At 31.9% G+C, this 27,601-nt stretch overlaps 2 protein-coding genes across 6 annotated transcripts; one reads left to right on the top strand and one right to left on the bottom strand.

The window, feature by feature from the left end:
• Nucleotides 1-303: 303 nt before the first annotated feature.
• On the bottom strand, nt 304-5,188 carry LOC117914620 (prostatic spermine-binding protein). 3 transcript variants are annotated; one of them, XM_034830025.1, is made up of 3 exons: nt 4,569-5,188; nt 1,944-2,221; nt 304-914 (listed from the first exon to the last, which is right to left on the bottom strand). In XM_034830025.1, the coding sequence occupies exons 1-2, from the start codon at nt 4,959-4,961 to the stop codon at nt 1,985-1,987; spliced, it is 630 nt and encodes a 209-aa protein (XP_034685916.1). In that variant the 5' UTR covers nt 4,962-5,188; the 3' UTR covers nt 304-914; nt 1,944-1,984. The 3 variants fall into 3 exon arrangements, with proteins under 3 accessions (XP_034685916.1, XP_034685915.1, XP_034685914.1); XM_034830024.1 differs by having other exon boundaries at nt 1,948-2,221; XM_034830023.1 differs by lacking the exon at nt 304-914 and having other exon boundaries at nt 1,605-2,221; nt 4,569-5,187.
• A 9,934-nt stretch (nt 5,189-15,122) lies between these two features.
• Nucleotides 15,123-26,053, top strand: LOC117914583 (nuclear poly(A) polymerase 3). 3 transcript variants are annotated; one of them, XM_034829967.1, is made up of 11 exons: nt 15,123-15,708; nt 15,785-15,862; nt 16,536-16,643; nt 19,629-19,691; nt 19,778-19,939; nt 20,201-20,314; nt 21,675-21,737; nt 21,855-22,157; nt 22,382-22,546; nt 24,154-24,578; nt 25,284-26,053. In XM_034829967.1, exons 1-10 carry the CDS (start codon nt 15,466-15,468, stop codon nt 24,544-24,546), a joined length of 1,692 nt encoding a protein of 563 aa, XP_034685858.1. In that variant the 5' UTR covers nt 15,123-15,465; the 3' UTR covers nt 24,547-24,578; nt 25,284-26,053. The 3 variants fall into 3 exon arrangements, with proteins under 3 accessions (XP_034685858.1, XP_034685857.1, XP_034685856.1); XM_034829966.1 differs by lacking the exon at nt 25,284-26,053 and adding an exon at nt 24,664-24,890; XM_034829965.1 differs by lacking the exon at nt 25,284-26,053 and having other exon boundaries at nt 24,154-24,890.
• The last annotated feature ends 1,548 nt before the right edge of the window (nt 26,054-27,601 follow it).

The raw sequence follows: 27,601 nt of genomic DNA, 5'->3' as shown, positions 1-27,601 counted from the left end.
ACATATTGCATTTCAAGTGACGTGAAAGTCAATTATTAGGATAGGATCAAAACGGAATATTTGGGTTTAATCTATAAATACAATCTCAGAGGTAATGGGTAGAGCTAGAGGAAGATGAGGAAGAGCAGACTCTGCAGGAAGGCACTAAGCCAGACTTTAATTTCAGAACCGGCCAGCCTACTTTACTGCTGGAGGATTCGAATTTATTTGAAACATTAATTTGTGATGGTTCGTAGCTGTATCAATTTTTCATCTTGGAGTTGACATTTCAACGAGTTTATGCATGTTATTGAAAGAGGGGTAGAGCAGTTGAAGTTTTGATTTCGTATTGCACGCACATGTTGCCTTCTGACAACATATATATGCCTATCAACTCATTGTTCTTGGGACGAAGCCATTAGAACAAAATGAGATACAAATCACATCACCGTTTCAGTATTAGTATTACAAGTTTGAAATTGAGGAGATTTCAAGTTTGACGCCCAGGCAGAGATTTTGACAAATCGGGCGTCAGGTTGGGCCAGTTTGGGCCAATGCAATACGGTAGCATTGGTATTGGCAGGGGCATCCCAAGGGAACTTTCGAATTATAATTTAGGCCAGATGTCTATGTCGGTGTCGGTGTCGCTGGTGAGGACAGAGAAAAATTGGAAGCGATAGGGTTGCCCGGTTGGCAAATCTCTTTCACATCGTCATATGCTGTGGGCCAGCTTGGTCTCTTCCAAGCCCAGATGTAGGCACCGATTCTTTGTTCTTTCCAAACCATCCTTCAATTTTCAATTCATTCTTTTACTTTTTCTTTCTCTGAAAGTTGGGTGGGGGCACTGGGGCTTTGTTGATAAAGCGTAATCATCCACCGTTCTTTTCATGAGAGAAATGCTCTTCACCGTCCCTTATTTGATTCACGTATGCCATCTGTCAACAAGTATAAAAACAAATAAAATCCATTAAACACACCATCAACGAACATTAATGAATTTAAAAAAAAAAAGTTAAAAAAAAGGCGATATAAGTGGGCCCGCCCAAACATCAGAAGGAGTCCACGTGGAGAAACGAACAACTGGGAGCATGTGCACTTATGGGTCCCACGTTCTATTACATTTTGTTGACGAATTATTAGACCGGTCCCGAAAAGGTAAAACTCTTTTTGGTCACCAATGAATGTGACGGACAAGATTGAGTGCGAGACGCCATTATTTTCTTCGTCTTGGTAAGTAATTCCTTTTCCTAGTAAATTTCAAAATATCTCAATTGGTAAGACTCCCTATATTTGGTAAACACGCTCAGTGGTACGGAAATCGACTTCAAAAGATTTCAAGATAGAAATCCGGATACAAGGCCAAATGGGATTCCGAGAGTAGGTCAAACACGATACATGAGTGACCCACCACAATTTGGATATTATAGGCATCATCATTATTCATATGTGGCTCACATCAAGACACCATCTGGGAAAGCAAAAACTTCGTCCTTTCACCATTAGCACCGACGATTGTCCCAGTAAAACTCATTAATAGGTTAGCTCTCTTCTTCACTGAATATGCAAACCACTTAACCACCACACATATTGATATTCTAATAATAAGAATAATAAAACCATAAAAATAGAGAAGGTCCCACCAATATATAAAACAAGAAATCCGTGGACCATTTAATAGGCTAGAGAAATAGAGAACACGAACCCTAGCTGAATATCCTAAAGATGGAATGATCAAACTTATCTGAAGTTCATAACATACACAGCCCTAAACCAGTTGTTTCATCAGTTTTATAGCTATGCATTTCCAAGATAAACATTTTAACCCCTAACAACACTGCACCATGATAATACAGGAAAGGCAAAAGAAAAAACACAATCCAAGAAGCATCCTATCCTTCTTTCTACAAAGAGGGAGATGGTTTTTTAAGTGAAAGAGAGAGAGAGAGAGAGAGAGAGAGATTGACCTACACGTCAATGGTCAGTCCTCAACCCCTGGGGCCAGACCCTATCGCTTGGATGGTCTCTCATCATCCTCTCCACCATCATCATCGCCAGAATCATCCTTATCTGACCTCTTCCTCTTTGCTGGAGCCTCAACCTTCTTCCCACTGCCTTCATCATCATCCTCGTCATCATCCTCAAAATCTTCCTCCTCGCCATTCTCTTCTGGTTCAAAATCACTTGCATCTTCCTCATCTTCAGCACGACCTACTGGTCGGACTAGGTATTCAGTTCCCATGTCCTCCTAAATGGTTCGTTATGAGGGGAAAAAAAACAGCCACAGTTTAGACAAGAGGTTAAAGCAGAATATATAGAAAGTAACTACTATCAAATCAAATCAACCACAGAACATAGGTATTATCAGTAAGCATCAGAGCAATCCCTATCAATCCACAAACAGCACCATTAATCCTCTATTTGGTTGTCAAGACTAGAAAGAAAAGAAAACTGTCTTTGATTCATATTTTATTGCGGCTGTTTCTATTTTTAAATGATAAATGCACCTCAATGAGGACTCAATCAAAGATTAAATATTTCAATTTTTGTTCTCATTTTCTCAAATATCAAATGAGGTATATGAGCAGAATTTGGGAAATCAGAAACTGAAGTTAAACTTGCAAACTTGCGGTTGATATTTGAGTTTCTGTGTGGGGAGGGGTAATGACCATAATTGCAACCAAATTAATTGGGAGGGCAAAAAAGGTTATTAGAATATGCTAAACCTTGAACGTGAAGTTGGTGGCAGGAAATACCATATAGGTTATTTGGAGTAACTAATGACACTAAGAAATGATAACCTTGAACTTAACAAATCAATAATAACTATATTACAGTCCAGCATGACAATGTCAAAGCTATGGGCCCCAGTAGAAATGGTTACACCTTGATTTTAACCAATCCTGTAGCAACATGTTGATCCTACAAAAGATGGTAAACTAAAAGAAATTACCCTCTCCCACAGATTCCACTGGGAAGCACAAAAAAGGTGTGAGAAAAAAAGGTTGAAATGTAGAAATACATGTTGCAATAAATCTGAAACAAAGAAGAAAATGAAAGAAAAATTCTCCAGACAAAAAAGAGAGAATAAATTATTTTACTTTTTCTGATTGGCAAAAAAGAGGATAAAAATTGTTGACCTGGTGAGGGAAAACTTGGGTACACCCTAAACGCTGGTACTCCTCAGTTTTGAGATCATGACTTCCATGGATAATTCAGAGGTCAGTTTGGTAACTCCACAATCTAATGAAAGGACCATTTTGATCCAGTGTTTAACTGATCTTTTGTAGTTTAGACCTATGAAAATAGGTGATCCAGACTTTCTTCTGGAAGGAAGAACCCAAATCAAAACTTGCTATCTATGATTGTTTTAACACCTAAATTTTGAACTTTTACAGAACCAATAAACATCTGCTTCAGTGGATGCTAAAATTCCCCATAACACGAGGGAAATCTTCACTCAAAAGGAGACCAGAGAAGATGCATAAGAAATAAAAATCAGCCTAATTTACCTGCATAATCATTTTTCTCTTATGATAAGAACCAATTCTACTGAAATTAAAATAAAAATGATTAAAAACGGTAATAGGGTTGTTTCAAGACCGTATGGAATTTCATTCATCCATAAAGAACAATAAGTTAGCAGGAGGAAAAGATTTGTCAAACACAAAGTAGAGAATACAGGTACTACCGTATAAGGTTACTACAATTTCAACACCCTTTTTCCAACTCCAACCTGCTCAAATCCGGTGGATTTGACACGAGGGATATATAATGTTTTGAAGAATGAAACATCCTAAACCCCCAATAATTTCAATAGCACAAAGAGATGGCGGAGCCATCAAGAACAGTGGATTATGCAATTCGTGATGGAACAAGAACAATAAAACAGATGATTGTAATAATTCGAGTAGATGTAGTCAGTTCAGTACTAACATTACAGCATCTAATTTCCAAAAATAAACCTAAAAATTCAAGAGTGACTTTACTAAGAGAACATAACACCTAGAAAATGACAAAATTCTAGTGTAAAAGATATTAGATCTATAATAGAAAATCTGAAACATCGTATAGATCTATGAAGTTTCTGCCAGACTTCTTCATCCAGAACAACAAAAAACACCACAAATATTGAAAATTCATGAAATAAAACTACAGCATCATGGAAGTGAAAAATTACAACAGATCAGAAACTTAAAGCCTTTTTTAGATAATTTCTAAAACATCTTTCCCTCTCTGAACACAAATGATACTGATAGATTAAAGGCAATAACTACAAATACAAGGTAACAGTAATCCAATTCTCATATATGCACAAAACAGATCTGAAATAGAAATTGCAAATCCATGAAAATATGCAAGGAAAAGATAGATCAACAGCAAATATATAGCATGCTGAACACGCAAAAAAGCATGAATCTTAGCACGAAATTAGTATCGAAGAAAAAGAGGCAGACATCAATTTTTCTTCAACAAAAAGAACGTATAACAATAAAAAAACACCGGATCTGATGATTTTCACCAATGAATAAGCCTAAAACTTCGTTACAATATATTAACAAGAAAAATACGCTTAATTTTGAGACAATTACCTCCTCTTCTTCGTTTTCCTCGTCTTCTTCATCGTCGTCGTCGTCGTCGTCATCACCATCACCCTCGCCATCTTCATCTTCCTCCTCATCGCCCTCGTCCTCATCTTCGTCGTCGTCTACCGATTGAACCGGAGGACCACCGGACGACTGAAGAACCTCCTGCACATCATCATCATCATCCTCATCGTCGTCGTCGTCATCGTCGTCGTCGTCATCATCATCGTCATCGTCCTCATCACCATCTTCCTCCTCGCCCTCTTCCACGACGTTGTTTTTCTCAGCCTCCTCCCCGCCGTCGTCTTCGTCGTCTACCCCATCTCCATTCATCTTCCCATTCAAAACCCTAATTTCCTTCTCCTCCTCGAATTCCCTCTCTTCATCCATGATCTTCATGTCAAAATTTTCTCGGGAAATTTTTTCACCCAAAATTGGCGAAAAAAATTAAAATCAAAATTCGAAAAAAAACAGGGGAGGTGAGAGACCAGTAGACAGGAGCTTCTTCGCTCGTTCTACCAGGTAACTCTGCAACCTAATCTCAGCCGTTGAAAGACGAACTGACACGGATCGATGACGTGTGAGTCGATCGGACGGTTTCAGTGAGAGCACTCGTATGTTTGTGTTAGTATCCCTTTGCGGCGCTCTAAATTTCCATCTCAAGTTGAAGTCACGTGCCAGGCATGGTGGTATCTAGGGTTAGGGTTTTCCTCTTTTAGATATTTGTCTTCTGGAATATTCCACGGAACCGGTTCTCCACTAGGGCCGGCTGGGATAAACCGTAAAAGTAAAATGCTTTCCGGAGAAAGTATATAAAGTGATTTTAATTTTTTTTTTCTAATCTTTTTTTTTATATACTAATTCTAAATTTCTTAATTATTACCTATTTAATTTCCTTTCATATTATTTCTGTGTAATGGGTGAAGATCTTTCATTTTCTATTGTCTAATTATAATTTTTTATTTTTTATTTTTTATTTTTACTCTTTGACTAAATGATAGACCTTAATTTCAAATATATTTAATTCATGTATGTTATATATATTCAGTTTATTAATTCTTTTTTTATTGATTTTTTTTTTCAATTTCTATTTATTTTTCTTTAAATTTCAATTATAAATCCTTTCATTTTTAGCCATTAGTGAATGTTTTATCCTTTTTATTTTGTGTTCTAGTAGTTTCCAATAGTAAGATGTGCTTGGAAATATGACAAAGAAACCACATTGATATAAAAGTAAATATAAAGGTTTGAATGATTCAATCAATTGGGAATAAAATATTAATTTCAATTGTTGAGATTGTGGTTAATCAGGTTTGACACTTCAAATATAATAACAAGCTGTTTTTGAAAAAAGAAGGGGTTTGGTCTCATGTGTTTTTTAAACGGATTTTTAAAAACTATTATTTATGTTTTAATTTAAAAATAGTTTTTTTTAAATAACTATTAGATTATATGATCCAATGGACTTATATTTTTTTTTTTTTTTCACTTTATTTTTAAAAATTATTTTAAAAAAATATGGTCATTCAGTATTTAAAATTTTTTAAAAATAAAAAACTATTTTTAAATTGCTTGATCAAATCAACTTTAAGTTTTGAGAGTATTTTTTAAAAATACTTTTACGTTGTTAAAAATCTATGTAAAGACTTTAAATATTATTAAATCGTTTTTTAAAATTTCAAATATTTAAAAATATATTTTTAATGATTTTTCATATTTATATATCTATATTTTAAAATAATCCTTAAAAAAACAAATACAAATAATTAAAATATATTTTTGAGAAAACATGCTATTTACAAACAACAAGTTCTCAAAAAAATTATTTTGTGTCAAAAAAACTACTAAACATATTTTGAAAAACAGATCCCCATACGTGATTTACTTTTTCAACTTCACGCCACTCCACATCGCATATGACACGTGATGGGGCCCATAGGGAGTGCGGCGCAGTTTAAAGCCCATGCTGGTTTTCCTGACCTGGCTTCAGATACAGGGTCGGGCTGGCCCAATTTTGGACCCCAGTAATTGTTTAGACTCAGCCCACGACCAAGATTTCGGCCAATGGTGAACACGAAGTACATTGGAAATTTTCAAACCATTTTAAGCTATGTTCCAATCACAAAAAGAAATAGAGGAGAAAAAAATTATATCCTCTTTATTTGATTTTCTATTTAAAAATTATATAACTTTAAATTTTCATATTGCGTGTGAAAATAAAGAAATAAAGTAAATTTGAATAAGCAAATAGTAAAACTAAATTCATTCTTTATTTCATTTATATTTTTGTCTATTTTACTTCATGTTTTTATTTAAATTTACTCACTTTTAAATAATTTTAAATCATTTGGTTAAATTTAAAATTTATTATTTAATAACTTAAAATAATTACAAATTTAACACTTGATAAATGATTCCTTCATTTTATTGTTTGATGTCAAATCCATTTAAAGTATTTTTTTTAAGTATTAGTAGTCTTTTTTAAATACTTAAAAGCACTTCCCCTACAAAAACTACGCATTTAATAGTATTCTAAATATTATTTTAAAATTTTAGAAAATCACTTGAATTGGTTATTACTTCTTCCAAAAATTACTTTTTTTTTTCCATATCTTATTATCAAAATCACTTTTAAACACCAAATATTAAAGTGCTTTTACACCAATTTTAAAAATATTTTTAGACTTTTTAGCATTAAAATGGTGATAAACATTGATCTTTAATCCATTCAAAGTACGGTCACTGAATGTAGGACGATATTTACAAATATTTGAATGCTTGTTGGGGTTAGTAGGGGTCTACTAAATAAACATTATCGAATAACACCTTTTAATATGTTAGTAGGGGTCTATTAGATAGATATTATTGAATAACACTTTTTGATGAGAAATATGAATAAATGCTCGTTGGTGTTAGTAGGGGTTTATTAGATAAATATGATTAAATAACACCTTTTGATGAGAAGCATGAACAAGAGGTTTCGAAAAAATTAGTATTTTATAAATTATATGAAGCCGCTAAACAAAAAACAATGGGTATTTGAATCAAAGTATTAAAAAAAAACAAAATATTTAAAGGAAAAATGGGAGATCATTTAAAACAAACTGTTATAATAATGATAAAAAAAAAACCTTATGTCTTGAAATTAATTCATCAAATTGATTATAAAATTCATGCACGTAAATATGAAAAATATCATAACTGCTTTTTAAAATTTACTTTTTAAATTAACTGTAAAACAAACTCTTAATCATTTGTCATTTTTAATAGCTTTTGAAAAATCACTCCACAAATTGATTTATCAAAATAAAAAGGTTTATCAAAAAATGATATAAAAGTCAAAAGGTAAGGACTATAAATTAAAATAAAACAATGGAAGGAGAATACGAAGAGAGCGAAAACTTTTTCTCTTGAGGTATTTCCGTTGACAAATTAGAAGAATCCATTGTCTTCATGTTTAAGACGAAGAAATTGAAAACCTTAATTTGATGAACCTTATTTTAATACTCATGTTCAACAGTTCAAGATGAGCAAATGGGAAACCTTAACGTGGTGGTCGTGCGTTTCTCTAGTCAACATTTACGATATTCCCTCTTATATATTAATTATATTTAAGAGAATATGTCTTGTTCAAACCCTACCAAAAAAAAATTCATTGTAATTATTCAAAATGATCCCGCTAAGATTGCTTGACAAGGAAGTCCGATGCAATGGAACAAAACCTCGACTGGTAAAATTCTTTGATTAAAAGATAATTTTAAATATAAAAAAGGTCAAAGCGCGTAATAATAATTAAATTTTACGATATGCCTTTTAAAATATGGATAATTGTTTGGGAATAGGAAGAGTCACCCTTCCACCAATTATGCTAATACACATAGTACAAACAAGGGAGGGGGAAAGTAGTGGGTTTGTGGGGTGTGGGGATTTGTCTTCTTTTTTAAAGCTAATGACTTGTAAATGGAAAATGATAAAAGATGGTCCTTCACGTCTTATCTACTATGTTTATCTAATTAAGAAATATTTGATTAAAAAATCTAATTGTTTATATATATATATATATATATATATATATATATATATATTCACATTTAAGTAGGTGGTGTTTATTTTTTTGACTTTTAGTAATTTATTTTCAGAAATTAAGTTATTTTTTTAATGACTTATTATAATTTTTTTACTAAATAAAAAAAAAATCAAAATATATATATTTTTCTAAATAAAAAAGTAAGATTTTTTTTATATTTTTTAATACTTGATATAAATAAAATATTACAAAAACAAACAAACTAATATTTAATACTATCAAACATTAAAGTTTGATTTAAAACTAAGTAAAAAAATAAACACCATCGTAGTTTTTCTGTTTTGTAAAAATAAAAGAAAAACATTTCTTAAATTTTAAAAATTAGGTTTTTATTGATTTTTTTAATCAAATTACTTTTTAATTAATGGATTAATCAATTAAAATGATGAAAATATCTCAAATTTAATAAATTAATATTTCTTACTTTTGAACTTAAAAGGGTTAAGAATTTTTGACATAAATCGCTTTAATATTTTTATTATTTATATATGCATTTTAGAAAAATATAAGAGTATTTTTTATTTAAAATATGTTTTTTTTTTTAGGTTGAAAAAAAAGGTGAGAGGTTACTTTTTCAAAGTGGGATGATTTCCTTACTGTTAACCGGTTGTCCCTTGATTAATTATTAAGGGGGTTGATTTATCAAACCCTCCTCGGTGCCATTTAATAAACTTGTCTTGCATCCGTAATTTTATCGGCTACCTTTTCAAAACAACAACTAGTCAAAGTTGGACCCAAAATCAGATCACCAAACAGCGAAACACTGAATTAATCTCCCACTAATCAATTCCAAACAGTCCTTTTACTCTTTTCTATTTTTTTATTTTTTTCCTTATCCAGTCGTGTGCTCGGTATCCATTGATTCCCACCTAAATCCTAGACTCGTACGAATATCTCCAGTTTTTAATTCCCCCTTCTCCATCCATCCAGAACCCATTTCTTTAGGAATTAAGATTTTCCATTTTTGGGAAATATTCAAGAAAAATCTGGACACGCGAAAATGACAGGCTGAGGCCTTGTGGTAGATGCATATTACAAATACCGACACGACACCACCTCATGCGTTTAGATTAATAATACATTTACTCAAATTAAAGAATCAAGAGTCGATTCCACGGTCTTCGTGGTAGGCTTAGTAAGATAAGACAAAAAAAAAAATCATAGCAAAGTTCCAGGTGGCTCGTGTATGACCGTTGAACGATAGACAGATATTAGACAGGATTGAAAGGGTGAGGAGACAATAATTATAATTTTTTTAGATGGGAAGTTAAAAAAATAAATAAATAAATTTCATAAATCTAGACAATATCTTCGTTATGCAACCTACCATTCTGTCATCAATACAATAGAAAATTAATATTTAATTTAATATTTCCATCGGTAGCTAATCACAAACCTTTAATTTGATTTTAAAATTTAAAATTATTAGAAAATTTAATGAACGGTACACATCCCATTAAAAATTAATCACTTTAAACTTGCTATCATTGCTAACGTCAATTTGTCACGCATGTTTCACGTGCGTATATCTTGATTTCTTAGATATTTGTGTTTTCAAGATTATCAGAAGCGATTGGGGTCTACCGTTCATACCTGTGGGCCTCACTGTAACAAATCACTTCCTGTACGGCCAGATCAATCTTTGCTGGAGAGGGTGTACTTGATAACTGTGGGTCGTCAGTAGATTAAAATTGGTGCGCCAGACATCTCCCGGATAGATAAATAATACTGCCAAATTCCAGTTCCAACTTTACCGTATGAGAGACGAGCCTTAGAGAGATGTGTGGGAGGTGGTCAGCATCAACTTTCCGGTGGCCGGAATTCGATTTCTCGATATCCTTCTCAATATTCCGGTGGCCGGAATTCGACTTCTCCTACTTCACGGCGGGGTGGTCCACGCAGAGCTTCAGCTGGTTAGATTTCTCGATCTTGGATAGCGTCTTGTGGACCTTCGTGTATGTGCTGGAATCGTTGGCTTTGGTCGCGATGCTTTGCTTCTTCTTCGTTTTCTGCGGCTGCACTCTCTGATAGCTTAACTTCCGTGAGTTCTCCTATAGACATGGCTCTGTGTGAATCAACGGAAACCAGACGCTTCCGTCTCCGGAACTCCCATCCTGATAGGTGAATTGCAGATTGTGAAGGCAAGGTGCTCCATTGAATTCATGTTTCCTACCGTGTTTGTCAGATTTGCAGAGCTTGATTGTTGTTTATGCTGATACAGTGTACAGTTAGTTCTTTATTTTTTATGATTTTTGTTTGGACGGTGTGGAATTCGTAATTATGCAATTTTCTCATGGCTTTTTGGGGGAGATTGGGCTGTCGAATCTCCTCCTCTACTTTGGGAAATTAATTTGGCCGTAACTGCCAGAACGGCGTCGTTTTTTGTCTAGAACGATCCGTTTTGAGGACTGAGCGGTGCCTCTAGAAACAAACAGTCAAGTTTTGAACATTGCAGGGTACAATGGAGCACTATCCTGAGAGTCTGAGACCTCGCTATAAAACGATGCCGTTTTGTAGGATGAGTAGTTGGGAGAGAATGGAAGTGAAGCGGTGATGTACTGTTGCTCCTCCTTTATTAAAGGGGAATGATTCCGTGAAGTGATGTTAAACTTTATCAATAGGAAACCTTGTGAAGGAAGTGAGTGGAAAGGAAAAATCTTACGATTATTTGATAACTTAATCGTAATCTTGTACGATTAATGTAATGATAACTTAATTCGCGGACGACGTAAAAAAGACGTCAAATCGAGTTGAGCGTAGGAGACCTTAGATCAATTGACATATCCGAAGTAGGCAACTCCTCCATATTATGTAAGTCTCATGGGAAAATGATTATTTTATTGACCAAGAACTAGGTATTACCACAAATATGTACGGATTTGATTAGTAGTATTAAATTTATTATCATATTCCCAGTAAAACTCGTAAAGAATAATTTGTAGAAGAGATGGAGGGTTTTCTTTTGGAAGCAACTAGGAGGAAATTATCTATGAAATTAGTATGCTATCCTTATTTTCTTTATTAATTATCTCATTTAAAATGTACAGAAAATAGGTGATGTTAATGATACTATCAAACTAGGAATTTAATCTTAAGTTTATTTAGGTCAAGTTTTTTAAATTAAAAAAAATCTATAATTAAACAATATTCTAATTTTGTAGTTTCACAAAGTTTTATAATGTGTTACCATACAATTAATTTTTAGTCAATTGGATGTCACATCAAATAATTTGAATTTGGATATCAAATGGTCAAAACAATTTGATGAATTGATAGGTAATGTTTTTTTAAACTTGTTTTTATAGACAGTTTTTAAGTTAAATAATAAAAAACAACTTTTAAAAGCAAGTTTGGTTGATGTTTTTCTTTTGTTTTTTAAAAATTGTGAAAACGACTTTTACTTATTATCACTTCACTTTGTTTTTAAAATTGTTTTCAGGAGACAATGGTGGGGCAATGTTATAAATTTTTAAAAATAGTATTTTTAATTTTAAAAACATAAAATAAATTGTTTTTAAATTAGATGACCAGATAAATTCTTATTCTCTACAAAAATAATTATTTTAAAATCAGTCACAATGATAAACATATTATATTAACTAAATTATTAATATAAATAAATATGAGCCTATTGAATACCATACCAACCCTTTTCTTAGTATTTTAAAAACTACTAATTTCTAAAAAAAGTACAAAAATTAGAAAACATAACCATGTACTGTTTTCTATTTTTTTTATTCTAAAAAACATAAAACAATATGTTTTCATATAACATTTTTAATTGTTTTTTATTATTTTTTTAATAGATGTATTTAAAAAGTAAGTATACGCACATGTATAGTGATTAAAAATAAAATTCTAAACATAAGAAATATTTTTTTAAATATTAAAAACAAGTCAAAAAATATTTTGAGTTTCAAACAAACTTCTGTTTTACAATATATTAAAAAATAATCTGTAAAAATTGTTCTCATAAAATATATTCCAAAATTTCTTAAAAAAAACATTTACTAAACATTTAAAAATAATTTTCAAAAACAATTTTTGTTTTTGTATAACAAAAAAAACTAAAAAACACGTTTGACAATCATAAACTGTTCTATGTTTTCTTTTTATTTTTTATTATTATTAAATAAAAAGTATAATGTTTTTATATAACATCTTTTAGTTATTTTTAATTGTTTTTTGAAAATTGTTTTAAAAAATAATTATACAAACATATATAATGGTTAAAAATAAAGTTATAAATATAAAAATTATTTTTAAATCATATTTTAAAATATTAACAATATGTTAAAAACAATTTTAGGTTCTAAACATACTTTTGTTTTACAAAATATTAAAAAACTGTTTTTAAAACCTATTTTTTCAAAACTGTTTTAAAAAACAATTATCAAACAAAACCCTAAGTAACTATTTTGAAAAACACAAAACATGGATTTTTTGGGAATATATTTTAATTATTTAATTTTTTTTATTTTCAAAAAAATAATGCTCCAAATATAAAGAATAATTGGAAATAGTGTACTAAATATAAATGTTATTTTAAAAAAAATATTTAGAAATGTGGAAAACAAATTGAAAATATTCCAAATCTCAAACAAACTTTCTATAAAAATAAAAATCAAATAACAGTTTTAAAATTTTTTTCCTAATAGAACCTAACTGATTCTTGAAAAACATATTATCTCTTGAGTTGATGAATGGGTTCTTCTAATGAATGTAAAATTTTAACTAAAATTTGATAGATCCATAGTAGACAATAAAAGTGTTTGTATGGCATGATTGTTAGTGTGGGTCTTGGTATATTGTTTTTTATAGTGATTACATCTAGTTTCAAGCTTTAAATTATTTTTAAAAATTATGAAATTTATTAATAAATTTAATATAATTAAAAAAATAATAAAATCATAGTGGATCAATTTTTACCCAATTAAATAAATCAATATTTGAATTTCAAATTATTTTAAAAATTTATTACACTGGTTAATAAATATAAGACATTAAACATTACTTTAATTTGGTGTTTATTTTTATGGTGAAAAATAAAAATTCACAAAATAATGGATCCATGCCTAAAAACAATAGAATAACTCAATACCAATTTTTATCCCTAATTTATGGTATTGGTTATATTACTATTTGAGTTTCAAGTTATTCTTAAAATTCTTAATTCCATTAATGAATTCAATACACTATGTTTTATTTGTTTTGATATTTATCGGTCTAACGAAAATTTGGTAAAAATATAGCTATATATAGAGAATAAATCAGCAAGTCATTCCAAATGTGTGTTAGTTTATAACTTTCTAATACTAATTAAATTGATTTTTTTTTTCAAATTATATTTCAAAAATGAATAAATTATATATATATATATATATATATATATCAGTATATTTTAATTTGAAATTTATTTCCTTATTGAAAAATTTTAGATTTTTTTTTAAATTTAGAAAAATATCAAGGTTATTTGACCATTTTTTTGAAACTTATTTTTAAAAACCATTTTTTATTATTTAAATTAAAAACATTTAAAAAAGAATTCAAAAAACATGGCCAAAAGGCCCATGTTTTAAAACCGGTAAAAAAAAAATTTTATTTGTTATTTAAAAATTATTTTATATTTTACCTTGTTTTTAAAATTATTGTCATAAAATGACAGTTAAACAAAGTTATAAAATTAAGATAAGTTTTTTGTTTTTTAAAATATAAATTATTTTTAAATTATACGGTCAAATAAACTTTTATATTTGAAGTTTTTTTATATCAATTTTAAATTGTGAAGATGGAAGAATAATGCTGTCATGCTTAATAATAAATATATATATATATATATTAAATAGATGAAAATAACATGTTCTCTTAAAATAATTCTCTTTTATTTTTCAAAATTAGAAACATGACGAACCATTTCAATATTTACAATGTCACCGTATTTATGAAAAAAAACACATAAAATAACAAATTATTTAATTAAGAAAGATATATGCTATATACAGAGTTTCTTAGAATTTAAAATATAATATTTAATAATTTTTAATTTAATATATGCTATATATAGGTTGGGTAAAATTTAATATATAATAATTTGAAATAATTTTAAATTAATTTATACATAATTTAATGTAATTAAAATGACTTATCAAAAATATTTTAAATTTTAAGTTATAATTAAATATTATTTTTTAAAATGTTTTGATCATGTTTCATAACTTAAATTAAATCATTATAATGATTTTATCAAACAACTACAAAAACTTAAAAAAGGACAAAATGAATGGGAAGAGAAAGATGGTGGATGCATTACCAAAAACATTCTTGGTAATTCATTAAAAGACGAATATATCCTTCCATGTACCAATGACATACGTCCACGTCACACGGTTGGAGGGATAGGCCAAGTTGGCCAACCGCGTAAAATTATTAAACAACTCTGGACATGTAAAAAACTAACGCCGCCCTTCTTGGAAGGTCCGAACTCCGAAGTCAGGCAAATCGGAGAGACACTTGGCAACGCGACGAGACGCCACGTTTAATATTACACATTAGGGGCAACCACGCCACCTAGCTCAGTGTCTCCCTCTCGATTCTTGGCACCCGTTATGAGTTCAAAAAGCAAAGCCACAGGAACATTCGATCGAATGAAATAGTTAAACCTCTCTCCGTTTCGATTAGGGTTTTGTCTCCTCTCTGCCGCCGCGCGAATCCGATCCGGAGCTCTTCTATTCCGGTACGCTCGAGAGCTCTTCGATTCGGTTTATGAAACCTCGATTCTGTCTGGCTTCAATCCATCCGAGATTTTAAGTGTTGTGCATGGCACATGCTCACCGGAGTCAGAACAGTGTTGCTCTGGTTCATCCACAGCCGTTGATACATCCTCAACCTCCAGTCGTGAACGCTCCGGTCGGCTTTGTTCCGAGACCGGTCGGCGTGATAAACCCTAGCTTCGGTCCTGTGCCGCCTTTTGATCCCGCGAGTTTACCGCAACCTGGATTTGTTTTGAATCCGGCGGTGTTGGTCCGAATGGAACATCGCAGGTCAATCTCGCTGCTTCAGGTTGGTCGAGACTCAAGCCATTTTTTTGCTTCATTTTAGTTTTCTACTCAATTTAAGTTTTGATCTTTCTTTGTAGTTTATGTCAAACGAAGGGCTCATTCCGTCCCCAGAGGAGGAGTTGAAGAGGAAAAATGTAATTGAGAAGCTCAAAGAGGTTTGTTGACTCTGATATTCAAGTCGATATTTTTGGTCCTCGATCATGCTTAGTTAAGGTTTGATCGTGAAATTGTTAGTTTTGATGATAGCAATGCTAAAGAATTACGAAAGGATCAGTGGCTTTGTGTGAAAGTTTGTATCTTCTATGTAGTAGTTCTGTTCAGGCTGTTTTTCCCCGAGGCAAATGCTTCTTTGGAGTCATCTATCTTTCTTCTAGTTTCTGGAATATCTTTGTTTCTTATTTTTGTTTTGTATTTTCCTTTTAAACTTTGTTGTTTTTTTTATTCTAATAATGTTAGGGAATCAATTGAACTTATGCAAACTATGCAGTTCCAATTTTTCCTTTAGATGAAAATGATTCATAATTTGATTTTCACGTGCAAGGGACTTCTCATCTATAAAATTATAGTCTATTTGGCGGTCATGTTAATGATGATATTTTCTTTATTTATGATATGCGGTGCAATGCATTCTCCTGTTTTTTCATGTTTATCCATTTAGTTTGCTGATTTCAGTGGTTATTTATCTTTGATGTGGTTGCTTGTATGCTGAATTGTATTCTTTATATTGTGACATTGATTTTGCCAGTATTGTTCTCTCTGACCACTTACTTAACAACTTCACATGGCATTCATTGTCTTTAAATCTCTATGTTTCATATTGTTTTGCAGATAGTGTTGACATGGGTTAAGAGGGTTGCTTGGCAACGTCAACGCCCAAAACAACAAATTGCAGTTACTTCTGCAACGATTTTAACATATGGCTCGTATGGCCTTGGAGTGAGTATTTTTCCTTCTTTGGGTATTTGAGGCTACTGTTCTTAACCGTATTTTAATGCCATGAATGCTTATAGCTTTTGTAATTTTTGATGATATTATAATAGAATTATGGAACTGGGGAGTTATTGTCATTCCAAGCTGCTCACAATCCCATAACATTGCTACCAGCATCAGTTTTCTATTTATATTCAGGATAAACTTACTTCTTTCCCTTTTTTTTTTTTTTCATTTTTTTAAAGTTACTTTAAAATGTATTTACTGATTGTTGATGACAAATTGATGGCTCCTATGACTTAACCCTAGTTTTAGGAGGTGTCCTAAAGATTGAAACTGCAGTTTCATCATTTGGTTATGTTTGTTAGTTAAGCAGCTATTTATCAATTTTCTACACCTTCTTGTACCTTGTTCAACGAAAGAATATTTGCATTGTTGTACTGGTATAGGTATGAGTGTCGGAATCTAACGTGGATGCCGATTGTTGATTCACCAACTTTATTAAATTATGATTCAGGGACCCATCAATATATTTAAAGAATATTTGAGATGTTTTGGTTTTTAACCACATTTCATATATCTTATATGTATGAACAAAGGTTTAATGGGTATTTATGAAGTATGCCATTCTGCTTATGAACTTCTAGATAAAGACAAAGTTAGTTCCTAATGATGGATGTTAATTATAATGTGCACAATAGAAGTGATTCAAGAGTGTACTGAAATCTTTAGGGTCTTGTCATTGTATATGGTTGGTTTGTTGTAATCTACTCAAGTTGGGCTCGCTTTTCTTTTTAGCTTCACTTGTTGTCAACCTGCTAACATTTGTTATGTTTATTGTCCAAAAAATAACCAATAGTGCTCATTCCATCAAGTTCTTCTCAATATTACTTTGGAAAGGAATAAATTTGGGGAAATTTTTTCTTTCCACTTGTTCTTGAAATATGATTCTTTGCTTTTCTCCTGTTGTGTCCCTCTCACATTGGAATTGGATGATGAGTCAGGAAGTTCTCTTTTATAGGATGTAAGCTATTTGATTGATTTCAAAATCTACCATGCATCATGCTCTAATGACCTCCTTGTTTTGACGCTGATTGTATATTTATTAACATGTGAATTGCAAGAACCTTTTCTAATGTTATGGGTTGCATGCCAATGTGTTAATTCTGGATAATAGCTTTATGCTGTGAAGAGCAAAAAATATATCCACTGGATTGGACTCAACCTTATTGTTCATATTTGGTTTGAATATTTTTCGTTTGTCCTGGACCCCAACAAGTACTGTATATCATTTGTGATATTATAATTGATAATTAATATGTTGTTATTCAGAAAGAATACAAGTTTAGAAGAGATCTTACAATGTACAGTTGCAAGCAATCTGCACATGGTTGATAAAAAATTGTTCGTGGATCATTTCTGATATGGAATGTTGAAGGTTGAGCAATCTGTTTGTTTGGTGCATCATTTGGAAAACAATTGTTTTACAAAACCTTTTGACATTGGATATGGGCCTATTTTGTTGGCTGTTAAGAACAATAGGGATTTGTGGTGCCTTAGCTCTGTCAATATGTAATAGATCTGGAAAATTTCTTCTTGTCAACCATTCTTCCATTTTTATAATCCTTTTAAAGTGCATGCATGGTGCACATGTGGATGGATGCCTTATGAATTATGGCATTATAGGTAGAGACGGTCTTCTTTTATGTGTATGTAGGATCCTAGTAAGTCTATCATTAATGTATTTCAAACTTCGGTAAAATTTTTGGCATTAATAGACGTGGGATCTCTACGAACAATAAAAGAAATGGTGTAGGATATGATACACTGGTGCTTCATTATCATTGATAGGGTGGTTCTCTATTATTGGTTCTTTCTACCACTATTTGCACTAATTTTAAGATTCCAACATTTATTCTTAAGTTTTTTTTGCCTTTTTTTTGGAGATAAATACAAAGTTATGTTAGAGATGGTGTTTTTCCTTTGGACTTCTATTTTCCACTACAAAAACTCATTTGAAATTTTTTTTTACTGAATTATTTTCTATTTTGGATAGGTGGTTTTCTAATCCTCATAAGGGTTGCTCTTAAGTCATTATCTGGTTTGACGTGATTATAAATCACGTAATTTTGCAATACATGTGTTTGCCCATGGGCCCACTGAAATTTATAGTTTGCATGGCATGGTAGTTTTTCTGTTAGTTTTGTATTTAATGAATATCCAGTTCCTTTCGGGGATGGATATATAAAAATTCATCCATCCTAATATGGCATGATAGGTCATAATTACTATGGAGAATCCAAATAGGCCTATGATCTTTTATATATTTTTCAAGTAGCACTTCTATGTCCTATTGCATGCAATGTAGGTGAGCCAGCAGGATCCATTTGCTACTCCTTTGGGAATATTAACTGAATGGTATTTCTTTTGCAGATTTCAGTTACTTTGTACAATAGCTAATAAGTTATTGAAAAGTAACTCTAGGTTTTCACCACCAAACAAATCCTTGTTCTATCTGCTCAATTAGGGAAAATGAAACATCTCATCTGTTAGAAACTTGCTTTTCAATAGGATAGTTTGAATTAATCCATCCCAGTGAACTGCGTTTGAGGATAAATGGAGTTTTATGGATCATTGCAATCCTGTCATATCATAAGTTTGAGGTGTCAAAAACAATTTTTTTTATTAGAACTGTATTGTATTTGTTTCTTCATGGAACTGCATTGAGCCTTCCTGTGAAAGAGAATTGCACTTGCACAATGATCTCCAATGTTGTCAATTACCATAACTAATTGCAGGATAACCAATATTTGAAGCCTTCTACCTTCTATAAGATTGTTCTATAGTATTGACTGAATTCATTAGTTATTTTCATGCAAATAAATGAGAAATTTATGCTCTTAAAAAGGAGTTTGATCCTTCTTCTGTTTGGCATCCCCCTGTTACAGCCTTTTTGTTGCACATGTTTTTATTATTGATTTATTTATCCAGGTTCATGGGCCAGAATCAGACATTGATGCTCTATGTGTTGGCCCTTTCTTTGCTTCCATGGCTGTAAGTTTCTTAATTACCTCTTTATTTATTTCATAATTTGAATTGTAAGTATTTTCTCTCAACTTAAAGTTCCATAATTCATGCAGGATGATTTTTTTATTGTTCTGCGCAACATGCTTGAAAGTAGACCAGAAGTCTCAGAGATCCATTGTGTCAAAGATGCCAAAGTTCCTCTAATGCGGTTCAAATTTGATGGAATATCCGTTGATCTTCCATATGCTCAGCTTAAACTATTATATGTTCCTGAAGTAAGTGTGAAAACTATGAAATAAAGCCTACGTGAAACGACTTTATCAGTTAATGCTTGCATCTTTTTATTTGTATACAAATTATGCGGACATGTGGTATTTTAAAGTATTCTCCACCATTATGAGTGCTTCCTTGTATATTTTTTTTAAATACCATAGTTGGCTGGTTCTACATGTTAGGTATTGTTTCACTATTAACTATTTTGTTTTCTTTTCTCTAAATGGTTTAGAGATTTTGACGTGCTGAGTTGTGAATTACAGAATTTGAATGTACTCAACCCATATTTTCTAAGGAATATTGACGAAACAAGTTGGAAAAGCTTGTCCGGAGTACGAGCTAATGAATGCATTCTTCAGCTTGTTCCAAATGTGGAGGTAATTTGTATAAGCATTTTGCACATAACTGATGATTTTGGTCTTTGTTTCAATGTGGGCTTCTTTCTTATGATGTATTGCTTAGGCAATGGCACATTCCCCCTTTTTTGTTAGGTGCCTAGTTATATATATAATCTTATTCTGGATGTAAGAAAATGTATTGCATAGTCAATGGTCTTGATTATTTCTAGTCTTTAATTGCTATAGACAATGTATTTTGGATTGTGTATGTATTACAATATGTTGGGTATTCAGAGGTTTGATTATATAGCTGTAATTTTCATTTGAAGTCTCTGTTAAGATTCCAAAATAAGCTGATTTACCTTTACTACCTTTAATAGTTTTGTCATAGGAAGGAGACCTTAGAAGAGTCCAACGGTTTGCAGGGTGTCAAGTGCCAAATATTGAAGATTCTCTGCCCTATATAATCATTGTTTTCAACTGGTTTTTCTTTAGTCCTCTTACTAATTAGTTTTACATCAGGAAATTAATTTAATGTTTGCATAATGACTATGAGAATTATATTTGTTTCAAATTGTTGCATTCTTCTAATGGTTGAGCAAATGCTGTGTTGTCCTGGGGGTGGTGTTGATGGCTCACCCATGTATTTGGAAACTTGGTTCATATTTAGGATTTTCCCTTTTTTAAAATTTGAAGAAAGCATTTAATGTGATAATTTTATCACCTGGTTTACTCCCTTGACAGGTGGAAATTTTCTGTAAGAGGTCCATGTGAAGAAACTGCATGGAATACTTGGTACTAAGTAATGAAAAGATGTGGAATAATGAATGGTTTTGTGAGAATGGAAATAATGGTATTAATTGGTTATCAGCCATAATTTAGCTCATATTTAGTGTGGCTGATAATAGGTGTGTGCACAAAGGTATATGAAGATAATAAAGAAGGAAGATGTAGAAAAAAATAATACAATAGCAAACAAGTTTGTGTCACAACTCATGAGAGTTTTTATCTCCAGATAGTTACTGGTCCTCTCCTTCCACAGATTGGCCTCCCAAGAATAAGACATCAGTTCTAGTGGGTTGAGGCCATGAGGAAAGCTGGTCTTACCATAATTCAGACCTTTATGATTTGAGAGGACGTGTGCGCTAATATGTATGCATGGCCTTTTCTTGGTTCTTCTACTACACTTTTGAATATGTTTGCCTGTTATAAGCTGGAAGTGGGGTTGATCAGTTTATTGTGGGGTTATTTTCAAATTGCTATGTTATGTGATATAATCCCTGCAGGAGGTTTCAGAAACATTTTATTTTTCTGCATACATTCTTGTCACCCTAACTTGTGCATTTTTCATTTTTATAACTGTAGTAAATCTTATATATTCTTGGATTTTCCTTTCCAGAATTTTCAATCAATACTTCGATGTATTAAATTATGGGCGAAAAGGCGAGGGGTGTATGGTAACGTAAGGGCATATGTTTCTCTCTCATTTTGTGTTCAGGGTTTGCTTTTTGCCATTTTGGGCTATTTGGGTTTTGACTATTTATGAATTTTTGATCCCAGTAGTCTCTATTTATTGCAGTTATTTGGGTATTTTGGTGGAGTCCATTTGGCCATTCTTGCTGCTTTTGTTTGTCAAAAGAATCCACATGCCAACTTAAATGTTCTAATGTCAAGCTTTTTTAAGACTTTCTCCGGCTGGCCTTGGCCTACACCAGTAGCATTGGAAGATGGAAGACTACCAACTGGAGGCACCAGAGAAACACGTGCATTAATGCCCATTCAATTACCATGTAGCCCTTATGGATATTGCCATTCAAACATCACAAAAAGTACATTTTACAGGATCACGACAGAGCTTACTCTAGGGCATGCTCTGACTCGGGTATTACTGTTTGCCTAACAGACATAATCTTTGCTATAAATGTTAATTTATCTGTTTTAACCTCTTGCAGTTTTCATTAGTTTCATTGATCTTTTCAAATCTTAGTATGTGCTTTGTATAATAATAGTACTTCTGTGTATTTGTTCAGACAAAGTAAAAAATGATCTTGTTATAAAGAGAGTCCAAAGGGACACTTATTTTTTTAATTTATTTTTTTGTGACAGGATCTCCTAAGGCTAGACTTTGACTGGAATGACATATTTGAGCCTTTTTGTTACTCCAAGAAATATTCGCGATTTATAAAAATTTACCTGTCGTCTTCTAATCAAGATGAATTAGGGGATTGGGTGGGTTGGGTAAAGTCACGCTTTCGCTTCCTTCTTGCAAAGGTTAGTGTTTGACTTTGTTCATTTATTATCATTTTAATTTTATTGAATGTATGTATGTATGTATATATATATAATTCCATAATTCCATGTTGACAGTAAGCACAAAGAATCTTTCATTTTTAACATTCTAGCTTCTTGTGCAAGGAAAGTAGGGCCTAAATCATCATATGTAAAGGAAAATAGGAAATTGTCTGATGTGCTCACTAAAAGCTATGTTGGGACAGCTATATTGCAGGGTTATGGTACATTGCAGTTATTTGTGTTGTGGGCCTCAAATAGTTGGGAGATTGGAACAGTCTGATTAAGAGGGGCTGAGGTGTGCAATTTGTGACATAGTTGCTATTATTGGGGAGTAGATACTAGTCAAGGGAGGGCTTGGGAGAAAATTGGGAAATCCGACTGAAAGATAAAATTGCTACTAGTCAAGTGGAAGATTATTTAGAATTCTATAGACAAACTACAGAAGCAAATTATTTAGAATCCCTGTGAATAATTGGTTATGAAACATGTGAATATAAATTATCCCTAAATTATTCTGAAATGTTCATGCAGTAAGGTTTGAATTAATTGAGTAATCAACTTTCTTAGAGTCACATCTAGGGAAGGAACTGGGTTTTAGATGCATATATAGGGAAAGCCATGTGCAATAAAAAAAGCAAACATTTAATAAAACCCCAAAATTTGATTGCACTGGTATAAGAACTATGGTTTGGCAGTGGGATTCTTGAATTTCCATTAATGCTGTCTGGATGTTCTGAAGCAGATATATGGGGAATAGGATTCACTCTAGGTGATAGTATCCAACTAACTGTGGAAGCGATGCTCCTAATTAATTTAATGCTCCCATCAGGCTAAATTTGAAAGCTTATATTGCTTAACATCCAACTTGTTGGATGATCTCAATGTTATAGAAAATGTCATATCATTTCAGCTTTTCAATTTCTTCTTTTGAGTTCTCCAAATATTTTATTCTCTGTTAAATTTTTAGTTGATCTAAGGTCTTTCAATATATTATATAGATATAGAAAATATGGCACCTAGAGGTTTTATGGACCTAAGTGACACAGGAAGATATGACATTAGGGATTTTGATCCCCTCACTTACACTACTCTTGATCGGGAAACATAAGAGGAAAAGATAAGATTTGAGACGAGAATTGATTGTTAACTGGTTAATAGAGTTGAACTGCAGGGCTTTTGAATTATGGACGGAGAAGTAAAAGAGGGGGACTTTGGGGGCACTCACCAGGACACTCCTTCATTGTACAATCTTGAGTTAAGTTGATAATGAAGTGACATACGAAGCTCTATGGTCATGGTAGCTGACGAGTAGACAATAACATGTGACAAGTGAAACACCACATTATATTGGCAGTTCTGCTCCACAAAACTCGGGTGGGGGCCTCATGATAGATAGCTTGTTGGCTCCTTTTTAGGGGGCAAATGCTGGGGTGTGAACACACTCACCATAATATCTTTTTATGTTAAACTACTAGTAGTTTTATGACTGTCTCTGCATATATATATATATATATATATACACATGCACATATACATATTCCTTCTTGTTCACACTTCATGAGGCCTTATTTGCATTATTGCTGCAGGTGGAGGAGGTACAGGGTCTGTGTGACCCCAACCCAACAGAGTTCATCGATCCTGATGCAGGAGAGCCAAATGTTGTGTTTTTCTGGGGCGTACAACCTGGTAGGATAAATTTTTCGGACATAGATGTTGTGGAGGATGACTTCATGCAAAACATTAATAACGGTGGCTATCAAGGCCCTCCTGGAAAGATGAATTTGTCTGTCATTCCTACTTCTCAGCTGCCTGGTTATGCTCAGCTGGATACTGGAAGTAGGAACAGGACAAAAGCATGCTGGAGGATGTTTAATTATCATCAACCAAGGGTCCCGGTGTTCTCGCAGCATCTGCCTCTGTACTTTGTAGGGTATGCAGCAACCGATAAGGATGCCAAGCGCCTGGATGCTTGGAGCTAGGCTTCTCTTAAGATGATCACCTCTGTTTTCTGGTAACAGTTATTTTTTTGTTTCTTTTTTCCTTTCTTATTTTCTGGTTGGCCCCGGCACTGAATTTTGATTTTCTTGGGTACACAGTTTTTTTTTTATATGATTTATCTTTACTGGAAGAAGGTATACGATGATATGGAATGGGGTAAAGTTTTTGATTCAACAGTAAAAGGGTGAGACTGTACAAATTAAAAGATAGAGGTGGTGGTGTATAGGACTTGTAAATTTCTCTGTATACCTCTCATAAATATCTTTTGTAACTCTATACCTTGGGAAAGAATTTTATATTTAATCATACATTTTTGTTTGTGGAATGCCTTTAGTGATCATTTCCAGGTGTTATAATTTTTCTGTGGTTACTTCACCCTTTGATTGAGGGTCCAAGTGCTTTGAAGTCCCAAATGATTAAAGGAGCAATACATGATCATTAGACCTCCAATTCAATAATAAAATATTTCAAATTTCAAATTTAAAGTTCTCTTTACCCTAATCATATCAATGACAAAGCCAAAAGTCTGTTCCAATCACATAACTGTAGTCCAATCACAAATTTCAACAAACCACCGTACCTAAAAATTTCAACCTACAGACCTCACACAATGGAAACAAAAATTCAGTCAATCAACCCAATAACTCAACAATATTTGATGCCACAACCGACAGTCCATGCACCACCGCATTCTCATCAAACATGGGCGATTTCTCAGGAACGAATTGCTGCTCACACGTATCTGCACTGGTGGCAGCAGAGCCCGCCTCTTGTTTGGACGTTTCGTAGTTGTTAGACTCCAAAGCACTGATGGCTCCCGGCAGATGCCTCGTCACAGTTCCCTGATATTCATCAATGCATGTGCCATAGTATCTGTACAGCACAGGGTCGGTGGTGTTCTTGAACAGCTCTCCAACGTGCACTAGAGTTTGGTTAGCCTTCGCCAAGGCCAGCTCAAGGGCAGAGTGGGCTAGATCTTTGACATCTGTACTGGAGTCTTTGGAGATTGGAGGGTTCTGCATAGCAGCAGAGGACTGGGGGATTGTGGGGAGGAGAAAAAGAAGAAGAAGAAGAAGAAAGGGCCATGAAAGAGAGATCATTAGTATCTTCATGGTTGAAGGATCTATGGAAGGAGAATTGGCACAGCTGTTTGTTTTATGATGCTTGAGGTTTTGGGGTGTTGGCTAGGATTTGATTTTATAGGGGGTTGAGATAAGCATACGAAGTCTCATTTGGTAACTAAAGGGGATTTGCTTTTCTTGGAGAATGAATGCACAGAAGGTAATCTCACCTTGTTACTTTACAAGAATTTAGTATAATTGCCCTTTCTTTTTTCGATGAATGCGAGCGAAGTTGGTGGCTAGGATTTGATTTATAGGGGGTTGAGATTCAAGCATACGAAGTCTCGTTTGGTAACTAAAGGGGATTTGCCTTTCTTGGAGAATGAATGCAGAAGGTAATCTCACCTTGTTACTTTACAAGAATTTAGTATAATTGCCGTTTCTTTTTTCTATGAATGCAGTGAAGTTGGTGGTAAACTGGAAAAAAATATCGGAAATCACGGTACTTTGATTTTACGTATATATTAAAGATATATTAGGGAAAAAAAAATATGGATAGCATTAAATTAATCAAAATTTATAAAAATATAAAATTTTTTTTATAAAAATGTAATTAGAAGTATAATAGATATTTTAAAGTTGTTTTATTAAAGAATTTGATATATGTATAATATGATTTATCATATTTGATAATAATATCGAATGCATAAATAAAAATATGAATTTTGTAAGTGTACATTTATTATTAAATTACATTAAATATTATTTTATAATAATATTATGATATTTAAATATAATATGTTTAATTTTAAAATATATATTAATATTAAAATTATGATTCATTTAATTCAATTGTATTAAATGATATAAAATAAATTATGATATATGTACAATTTTTTGATATTTAAATAATTTATTAATGATATTAAAAACACTAAAAAAAATTATTATGATAATTTTATATTTTTGGTAATCAATTAAAAGAAATTTTTGTATTTAATTATAAAATAATTATAATTAATTTACTCTCTAAAATATTCTTTTTTATATTTTCTTTATATGATGACTTTAAATATATATTTTTAATGTATTATATTTAATAAGGAATAAACTTGCACTAAAACCTTGGTTCAAATCCCCTCAACGGCACATTTTTTTTATTTTGTTTAGAAAATATTTTTTATTTTCATCATATAAAGAAAATATTTCATCCTCATTTTTATTTTATTTATCATAATGATTTAAAGAAATACAATTATAATTTAAATTTTTTTCATTAACCCTTTAATAAATATTAATTAAATCTTATAAATAAATTAAGTATAATTTATTTAGAATTCTAATATTATTATGTTAAACATTTATTTTAAAAGAAATTGAACTTCAAGATAAATCAATTGAAAATAAACTTTGATTTATCATCTAATAAATCAACTTAAATAGTCCTTTTTTTTAGAATTTTAATTTTTTTATAGAAAGAAACTAATAATAAAAATTTGACTTAAAAAATCACATTTTAGTATAAAATCATTTAATAAGAAAAATCTTTATTTTATGAAAAGGATAAATATAAAATAAAAAAATTAAAATTCACTTACCATATTTAGTGATTAGTCAAGTCTCTTTTAATAAATAAATTCAATGATTTTTAATGAAATTTAGTTAAATGGGTCTATAAAAAGAAAGTGTCCTCGATGGGAAGGTAAGAAAAAATGAGTACATAAATCAACAACTAACTTGACCATCGAAGTCCCAATGGTTGAGATAGCTAAGGGGTTCTGACACTCACTAATACTATTTTTATTTAATACGTCTGTTGGTGTGCATCTAAAGACATGCGACAGGATCTTAGATTGAGAAAAAAACGCCATCTATGAAAATTGAAAGAAAGGCTAAATGATGGTCTAACCTCAAATTTATGGGTGAATTGAGGATGATCTTCGAATGGGAGAATCTTGACAAAAATTCATCACAA

The sequence above is a fragment of the Vitis riparia genome, chromosome 5 (genome assembly GCF_004353265.1).
Source record: "Vitis riparia cultivar Riparia Gloire de Montpellier isolate 1030 chromosome 5, EGFV_Vit.rip_1.0, whole genome shotgun sequence".
In the NCBI taxonomy this organism is placed as follows: domain Eukaryota; kingdom Viridiplantae; phylum Streptophyta; class Magnoliopsida; order Vitales; family Vitaceae; genus Vitis; species Vitis riparia.
Note: the sequence above shows the minus strand (reverse complement) of the source record. Positions and strands in the feature narration are given on the sequence as shown.